Here is a 9,759-nt window from a genome sequence, read left to right on the forward strand (position 1 = left end):
GAGGAGGGCCACTTGCATGATCGGGGGCAGCAGGGAAGGCCCTACAAGGAGAGGCTAAGGGACCTGAACCTGTTCAGCCTCCACAAGAGAAGGCTAAGAAGGGATCTGGTGGCCTTTTACAAACTGGCCAAGGGGGACCAGCAGGCTATGGGAGAGTCCCTTTTTCCTCGAGCACTACCAGGAGTAACGAGGAATAACGGCCATAAGTTGACCAAGAGTAGATTCAGGCTAGCTATCAAGAGGCACTATTTCACAGTCAGGGTGGCTAGGATCTGGAACCAACTTCCAAGGGTAGTGGTGGTGGCTCCTACCCTGGGGGTCTTCAAAAGGAGGCTAGACAATCACCTAGCTGGGTTTGTTTGACCGCAGCATTGTTTCCTGCCCACGGCAGGGAGTTGGACTTGATGATCTGCTCAGGTCCCTTCTGACCCTACCTAGTATGAAACTATAAACCTGTTTCTGATCACTTAAACTGGTTTATGTGTAACTTCTGTCCTTAGCCTGGAGGTTCCCAATACTAAGAGTGCTCACTGGTTGTCTTCTATGCTCCTCCTGCCCCCTCAACCCAATGGAAGTGGTATGGAGAAAAATCTGGAGTGCAGAGATGCTTCAAGAAGCCCTTCACTTTTTGACGGTCATTCTTAAAACACTTCTCTGGCTATGGCCATCTATATCCTTGCTGTCTGGAGTCCTTCAAACATGTGCATCCAGGACCTAGGCTCCTAAGTCTTTTTTAGGTGCCTAAACTTTGGTCCCTGTTACCAGACATCTTGGCCATAGTTTTTTACACTATTTTCTCTTACTTATAAGAGAAAGTGCCTTGTTGTAAATCTGAATATGTAAATGGTTTGTTTCTCCATTGGGCACCTTGAGAGTCAAATTGGGGAAGTTATTCTTGTTAGGGTGACAATATTTGGATTTTAGGGAGCACTGGATTTGTAGCTGAATAAAGGCTTTTTTCTGTGTCTCAGCAAAAGCTGCTGGTCAGAAGACAAAATGATATGTTAAAAATAACCTTGCAAATGCATAGGCAAGCAGTTTTCTAACAAGGTTGTAGTGTTAGAGCCCATTGTGTAAGAAGAACAAGATGCATTCTCCATTCTGGATAAAGCTGTTGCGAGCAATGTGTGCTGGTGTTTGGTCCCTTCTTGCTCTGGCTAATGATTAACAGGATCCATGAGCAATTGAATCGTCTTCTCCCTAGTCATTGGGTGCTGCATGGAGTCGGGGTGTAACAAGTATTATATAAAAATTAAAAATTAATTTTCTTTGCTTTAGGTTTTTGTTCAGACCCTATCATTGTGATATTTAACTACTAAAGTATGCTTTCAAAAATTAATTTGGAAATTGTAGTCTTAGTAATTAATCTTTCTATTATGAATGTTATATTCTCTGCAGTTACATTTCTGATTATTACTGTTTATGATACTTTGTAGTATATGCCACAATGCGGAATCTGTCCAAGAAGGAGAAACTTGAAAAAGCTGCAAGCAACATATTGGGTAAAACCCTGGAAATAAAACAACTAGATGTCTGTGATGAAGAGTCTATTAAAACATGTGTCAATAACATTCCTGAGAGGAGGATTGATATCCTAGGCAAGTAATAAATATGAATAAAAAAGTGTGGAGTAGTTGGGAAATGTCATTTAAATTCAGCATTAAATATTTAGGAAAGGTTCAGGTAGACAGTGTATTTTAAAGAATAAATGTTTTGAAGGCATCAGTATAAATAAACACAACCAGTAATACCATTCACTTTTATAGTGCCTTCCAGTCAAGTTGTTCTAGACATTATGAAAATATTAATTAAATAAATCTCATTATATCCTGTTGAAATAGAGAAGCATTTCAACCGTATTTTACATAAGGAGAAAACTCCAGACACAAAAAGAATAAATTATTTCTTCAAGATCATATAGTAAAGTCGTGTTAAAACTAAGAGCATAAAACTCTGATTTCCTGATTCTTTGTCTTACACTTCAGACACATGACAGAGTAGCCACATTAGATGACTGTTTATTTACACTAAAAGTAGGTTGAATATACACTTTAAAGCAAGGTATTATCCATTGCATTCTTCCCATTTGTATTGATATGTATAGTTCCACTTTATTTATTACAATGCTTGTAAATGATCTGATATTTTACATTACTTAAAAAAAAGTTATAAAATAACTCAAAGAGAGGGAAGGCAAAGACGATCAATTTTAAATATGTTCTTGTGGTTTAAGTCAGAAGAAGAAAAATGACTCGTTTATTTTTTTACCTTTTCTTTTAGTTGCTCTTTTCAACCAGCATGTATTTTCCAATAAAATTGCCAAGTTAATGTTTATTGTACTTACCACTCTATTTTTCATATCTATAGTTAGCAATGCTGGAATGGGGCTCATTGGACCTATAGAATGCCAGACCATTGATGAGATGAAGACTGTGATGGATACTAACTTCTTCGGACTGGTTCGACTCCTGAAAGAGATTTTACCTGATATGAAGAAGAGAAAAAGTGGACATATAGTCATAATAAGCAGTGTCATGGGATTACAAGGCAAAATATTTTGTACTAATGGTTTAGTTGTGTCTAGAAAAATGTACTTGTTAAACCATGAACTGAAAAAGTGAGATCTAGTGAGTAAAGCTTTTGCTTCCTATGATGCTGAAGCCGCCAGTTTACAAACATGGGACTCAGTTATGCTATCATTATTCATGCTGTATGATATCTGACTATGCAGCTACTCTCAGCAATTTTAATGGGACTGCTTGCAGAGTGAAGTACTGCACCATGTGGGTAAAACTAGCGGATTTGGACCTAAATAGCTATCTTTGAGTTTTGTAGAGAATAGGACATTACTCTTTCACAATATAATTGCATGTAGAAATGTCTTTCTCTCATTTAAAGATACTCTGGAGAGAAGACAAATGCATTTACATTTTATGCAAAGACATTAAAATTTGATTTAAAAAGTCGTCTTCCTTCAGGAATTTTTACTAGAGCAATCTGAGATTTTTAATTAGTACCTTTGTTTGGGGAAGATTTCTCAACAGTGTATAGAAGGTGGTCTTTCAACATCTCCACCCAAAAGAAAAATACAATCAACACTCCAGACTTTAAAAAGGTTATGGTAGTTTTGATTTATCCTTTGCCACTTCCGTTTAAACCCTGTGTTCCAAACAGTTTCATCATCTTTCTGAAAAGTTCCCTCTAACGAGGCTCCATAGTGTTGCCACTTACTATAAAAAAAACCCTTCCCATTAGAGTCAGCTAATTTTGCAAGTAATTTGGTCTTCCATCCTGTATAAGCTTTTTTGTATGTATAGTTTCAGTTACTTTAATGTGGCTTTAAGGTGGATTATTCCAGTGCGTTAGGGGGTCATACAGTCAAGACATTAGCTGCAGAAGTTGCTTATATGAGCAATGTTATGCTTGCTCTGTTGACATATACCTCCTTAACATCCCCAAGGAGAAACAACTCCAAATCTCATTGAATCTTAAATCAATCCTGCTGTTATGATGCTTTGGTTTGGAAATCATGCAAACTGCATGGTACATGTAGAGCCCTATACATGTGACCAGTGTATAAGAACCAAAAATACTTAGCACAAACATACACCATAGGCCATATCCTCAGCTGTGATTAAGGAGCAGTTTTAAAGTTGTTCTGATTCACACCAATTGCCAATAGTACCCTATAACTACAGGTAAAGTGCAGAAGAGCCTCAGCAAAATGCCTTTCCTCTTGACAATCACTGATCAGTGTGTGTGTCAAAAAAAAAAAAAAGATTTTGCCATCCACATACATTTATTAGGGTCACTTTTAACATTTCAGATATATGTTACTGTTAAATTAGCCCTGTCTCAGTGAGGATTTTTTATGCCTTCACAACCACAAAAAAATTAAGATTTTTTAGAAAATGCAAGATGTTTTAAAATTCAAAATTATCTTAGCATCTTCCATCAGATAAGTTTCTAATGGTTCTGTTTTTCCCTTCAGGTATTTTGTTTAATGATGTTTATGCTGCATCTAAGTTTGCTGTGGAAGGATTCTGTGAAAGTTTAGCCATACAGGCACTCCAATTTAAACTTCGGTAAGAATTGATTTGGAGATGTGGATGGATTTCAGACTATACTTTAAAATATATCATGAGCTATAATTGGTAGTGGTGCAGCAGCAGTGCTTTTATAGTGGGCTTTTAGCCAGGAAAAAAAGGATAAAGAATTTTTCTTTAACTGACCTCATGGAAGTTATTCATGTACAAAAATGCACTGAAACCTCCTTGCATAAGCTCCTTGCCTTCCCCACTACAGTACCGAAAATGTTTATATGGAAAAGTAAAGCTACCTTTAGACTGAACAGCATAGGTACTTTAAAAATATGTGTAGTTTATGTGCACATCCCTGGGAATATGAACTCTCAATCTAAAGTATTACAGGGATGTTGTTGTAGACATGCAATATGTTTGCCTTGGTATATTTTATTTAGTCTTTGGGCTCATTTATGACAAGGCCCAGGAGAAGCTTAAATTAAAATAAATTTTTAACATTTTTATATATAATACAGGCATGTATAACCATTTCCATAGCATTCAGAAGGAATTGATCAAGATACTGAGGGAGATAGCTACAAGTCAAGGACACAGGATAGCAAGAATTATATATATAAAAAAGGGTGTGGGGTACATGGCAGGGCCTAATTTTTTTAAATATAGCTACCCTTTTATTTTAATGTTATTGTTTAAAGAGTTAATAAGATGAGTATGTGTAAGTAGTTTAGATTTATAGGGGGAATGAAAGGAAGGTAGGAAAATGTTGTGGCATGCAGCATTCAAGAGTTTTTTCACGAGAGGGTATAAAAAGTAGCACTTCGGGAACTAGAATTGTCAAAGTACGGTAACCAGTCATAACTTGTATGCAAGAGCAGCATTGAGCAGACTGCAATTTGAGGGTTCTGCTTTACAATCAATAGCATGATACAGCCTAAAAATTAGAGTGAAGTATTCCTTATCATTTAACACAGAACTGGAATTACTAAGGAACTGCTGTTGCAAAGACCCTGTTCAAAGAGGAAGTGAGTAAGTTTTGAGGACTGAGATGCTTAAAAACAGATTGGAACTGGAGAAGGAAGTGGTTTAATGACTTAATGTAGTTTTGAAATTTGCTGATATGGATCTTTGGGCAAAATGATCTCCTCCAGCAAGCCCAGCAACAGCAAAAGTCTGTGCAGATATGCTAAGTATTTATACAGTTCTTAGTACTGCACTATAAAGTGCTTCATAAGGCACTTTATACTGTACCAGATAACCAAAGAGACTCAGCTTTTGGGTTCTTTCTTCTCTCTTTCCTTCTCTCTTTCCTTTCTGTCTTTCTTTCTTTACTTCTATTCTTATTCGCATGTGAAACTCTGATGAAGAGGTCATTTATAATTTTGTCCAGAAGACAGTGAAGTTTATGGTTGTCCTTAGCTTTTTGTTGCGGAGTCCAACAGTTGTGAGACAGCACAACCCTCCTTCCTTGGCCAGCCTGGAACATGTGTTTCCTACCCCTCTAGCCAGTCTGCGATGTGTGCGCCACATGTGGCACAGTTGCAGGCTGGGCAGGCACGTGGCACAAATCCTGGACTAGCTGGATGTGGATGCCATAGGTGCCACGCCCCAGAGTGTGTACCACATGTATTGAACATCCTTGACTGGCCACAGCAGGTGCTGCATGTGGTGCACTTTCTGGGCCCTGCATGCAGAGCTGGTCTGGTGGTGTGTGGAACACCCAAGACCCAGTGGCAGCACTAAGATCTGGCCTATGGGCCATCTTTGACACTGTTTGTCTATAAGAATGGTAGAGTTGCAGGTTTCCCACATAGGAAAAAAAGATCACTAATATAGTTTTCTTTCTGGAACAGGCTAAGTTTGATTGAACCAGGACCTGTGATCACAGAATTTGAAAAAAAGGTGTATGAAGATGGAATGAAAATGGACCTTTCCGCTGCAGATGAAGAAACAGCTCATATGTTTACTGATGTTTACCTTAAAAATTACAATCAGATTTTTCAAAGCCTGGGACAAAGTGCTGAGGAAGTTGCAGAGGTATTCACTGGTATTACTTTGTTCAATATAAGAATCCTCTAGTTGTGTGCCTATAGAACTATATTTAATTGCAAAATTATTAGATTTAGAATTTAGAAAAAGTGTAAAATTCTTCAGGTTTTAAAAAGTAACTGAATTTTAATACTTTAATACTATTAAGTAGAGAACTGTAACAACTCATCTCATGAAATGTTCTGGATTACAGTGTCACCTGGAGTCGAGATGAGATTTCTGTCACTGAGGGACTGGTACATTTTGTGGCTTATGTAGAGCTTTAGAGCAAGTCAATCTCTGCCTGAGTTCTGTCCATAGAAAGGAAAAGTTGACACAATCAGAGATTTAAAAATTGTGCTTTGCTCATGGTGTCATAGAATTCAAAGCAAAAATTCATGTAGATGATGATGGACAGCTTTAAAACAAGAGTACATCTTTAATATATAAAATACTCATTCAGGCCATGGTCCTGCCTTAGAAGAGTCTGTACTCCCATGCTTCACCATTTACTTCAATAAGACGCTACATGGGTGCATAGGTCTGTCTGCATAAAGAGTTGTAACATCAGGAAGCCTGCAGGGTCCCGCTAACTTACTGTTGACCTTACAGACTATGATTCTTAATAATATTTAGTAGGGCTGTCAGTTAATCATAGTTAATGTACATGATTAACACAAATTAACACATTAATTTTTGTAATAAGCATTAATCGCACACATCCATTTTGACCAGGGGTGGGCAAAATATGGCCTGTCCCACACCTTCTTTGGACCTGGCCTGGTGAAGCAGACAAGCTCTGGACCAACCAGAATGCACGTGCACAGCCCTGACCCTGGCCCACCCTGTGTCTGCTCCAGACCACCCACCCACTCTGAGCAGTGGCAGCAGAGGCAGCAGCCAGGCAGAAGCTGCTGCTCAGCTCGAGGGAAAAGTGACTCCTCCCCCTGACTGCTGCCGGGCCCTTCTTGCTGCAGCTGCCCAGAGCCCATGCCTGGGCTGCCTTGCGGCTCCTCTCTGCCACTGTCACTGCTGCCTCCGGGCAACCCAGCAGACCAGTGGTGGAAGTGCAGAGGAGCAGTAGGGCAGCCTGTGTGGGCAGGTGCAGCAAGAAGGGTCTGGCAGCACTGAAGGGGGGGGGGGGGGTCGCTGTTCCCCTGCTCCGAACAGAAGCTTCTGCCTGGCCACTGCCAGGGTGAGTCTGGCCACTGCTCAGGGTGAGTCTGGAGCAGGCACGGGGTGGGCAGGGGTCAGGGCTGTTTACACAGGTTCCAGCTGGCCTGCTCTGGCCAGCAAAAGTCCAGAGTTGGCATGGGGCAGGCCAGGGTTGGGGCTGTTGGTGGTGGTGAGGGAAAAGCTGCAGGGCATGGGGGCTCTGGGCTGTTGGGGACGGGGGTACTGACTATTACTTAATTGTGTGATCAAAATTGTGATAAATTGCAACTATTTTTTTTAAATCTTGCAATTAATTATTAATTTTTTTAATGGTTTCTCATCCCTAGTTTCTAGCTTTAGCATGTTGCTCTTCCCAGTAAAATTACTGGAACACTGACTTCCATGGGATGAGAGATCCACACAGTGCACATCTGAAAATCCCACCCATAGTATATTTAAAAAAAAATTGTACTTGTTTAAATAGAATAAGGCCCCTAAATTGCACAGCAATCAGTATACTGTGTGTAAGCTGGCAAATATGAAGTGTCAGGCCCCCTTTACATGCTTCAGGTATCTTGCATGTAGCTAGTTGACCTTGAGACCAGCTACACATGCAAAGTACCTATCATACTATAAACAGCTTCAACCTGCTATAAAGTTATACCTAAAAAGGATGTACTAATTTTATAGCTTATTGAGTTTTAATTTGCATATGTAGAAGGGTTCAGCCACAAGGGTGTATCCTGCTCAGCTGGAGCTGGGAGTCCCACAAGTGAAAGAACTGTCAGCCCCAGCAGCTATGGACTCTGTGTCCCAATAGCACAAGGGGATGCGGCTGCCCCGGGGGTGTGTACAACTTCTGGGGCTGGGGGATCACAGCTGCTGCCATCTCCCAGCCTCTGGGGTTCATGAAACCCCTGGGGCTGGGGGATTGTGACAGTTAAAACCTCCCAGCTCTGGTGGTGCATGGGGTGCCACCACAGCTGGGAGCCCCTCAACTGAAGGGGCTCCCATCTTCCAGAGCTTGCTTCTTGTTGGTGCAGGGGGAGCCTGGGATTGGACTCTCTCTGTCCCAGCAGTAAGGGATGATGGGACCTAATGCACAATCCCAGAATCGCACCTCCTGCCATGCACATGTGCAGGTAAAGGTGTAAAGGTTTAATTGCTCATTAAATCACACCTTTACCTGCACATGTAGAGGGGCCCTCATTCTCACATTTGATATGACATACAGTATTTGAATTAAGAATTTTTGCCTCAGCCTTCATTTTTGTTAATTTCACATTTTGTTCACCCAAATGACATGACTCAACAACTCATATTGGTATAGATCAGTTAATAAGTCTGAAAATGTAATTGATACATACAGCCCAGTTGCAGAGAGAGATCCTTGATGAGAGGTACTGATTTTCATGTACTCTGTAATTGATCTCAAACTAAGAAGATATTAAATATTTTTGTGTAGTAAAAAAATTGACGATATTCTCTTTTAAAATTGGAAAATAAAACTATGCTACTTGGCTTCAAAAAGAAAGAAGTTTATGCAGTTTCCAAATAATACTAAGAAAAAGCCTTAATGCATTTTAACCACATTAAAATATGGTCATATTTCCCAGAGGATCTTGGAAAACTCTAATGCTTGCTCTACCATTCTGCTTGGTGAAAACTAGACATTTACATATTTACTTTGATAAATGATATTTTGTAGTTATGGTCCCATTTCTCATTTTTACAGCACACAGTAAAGATAATTCTTGCAGAAAATCCACCCTTTCGCCATCAGACCAACACCTTGTACACCCCAGTGACAACTCTGAAATATGCAGATCCAAATGGAAATCTACCTATTGATAGCTTCTACAAAATGGTTTTTCATCATGACAGAATCTTCCATGCAAGTCTTAACTTTTTCAAACTGTTGAGGTGGAGCAGTAGAAAGAACATTGTGTCAACTTAGTTGATATTATCAACATTGTCGTATTTTGAAGATAAATGGTCTTGCCAGATCTGTTGTTAATAATTTTGGTTATCTTCTTTATTTACAGAGTTGTGCCTTGTAAAAATATTAGACTTATGACCAACAATATTTTGAATGTCTATAGTCAACATTTATTGGAATTAAAAGTGAAACCTCCTGAGAGCAGTACAAAAAAACTTATTTGTAGAACCTTATTGTAATATATAAGTGCTTTGCTAACAGTCTAGTAATTCTTGAATCACTTACTATCACCTAGTTCTATAATACTGTATTTTAGAGTGTTAGAACAAGCTTGTTGTTAATAATATAAAAGATGTACAAATCTTTAAAATTGTCTTAAAATATAGTAACTGGAAAGTTTAAACAACTGATGAGTGTTTTAGTTTTTGTATAAATAAAAGAACATTGAATGTATTATTTTTTTCAATGATGCTGCTACTCCTAAAGGGTCAAATTCAGCTTTGATATACTTTAGTTGGAGTCATTACAACTATCACAGAAATTAATTTGACCCAAGAAGCTTAAACACAATGCTTTGTGTATTTATAATCACTTTTT

At 39.1% G+C, this 9,759-nt stretch overlaps 1 protein-coding gene across 2 annotated transcripts in view; it reads left to right on the forward strand.

Annotated features, from left to right (window-relative positions):
* CCDC18 (coiled-coil domain containing 18) overlaps nucleotides 1–9,420 on the forward strand; it is a 79,004-nt gene extending 69,584 nt beyond the window's left edge. For both annotated transcript variants that reach the window (XM_019501619.1, XM_019501622.1), the window contains 5 exons: nucleotides 1,437–1,598; nucleotides 2,368–2,547; nucleotides 3,992–4,085; nucleotides 5,894–6,077; nucleotides 8,959–9,420. In XM_019501619.1, coding sequence (XP_019357164.1) covers nucleotides 1,437–1,598; nucleotides 2,368–2,547; nucleotides 3,992–4,085; nucleotides 5,894–6,077; nucleotides 8,959–9,180 — 842 coding nt within the window. In that variant the 3' untranslated portion in view covers nucleotides 9,181–9,420. The remainder of the gene's footprint in view (nucleotides 1–1,436; nucleotides 1,599–2,367; nucleotides 2,548–3,991; nucleotides 4,086–5,893; nucleotides 6,078–8,958) is intronic.
* Nucleotides 9,421–9,759: the final 339 nt, after the last annotated feature.

Source organism: Gavialis gangeticus, unplaced genomic scaffold (genome assembly GCF_001723915.1).
Source record: "Gavialis gangeticus isolate Ggan-Ray unplaced genomic scaffold, GavGan_comp1, whole genome shotgun sequence".
NCBI classification, from domain to species: domain Eukaryota; kingdom Metazoa; phylum Chordata; order Crocodylia; family Gavialidae; genus Gavialis; species Gavialis gangeticus.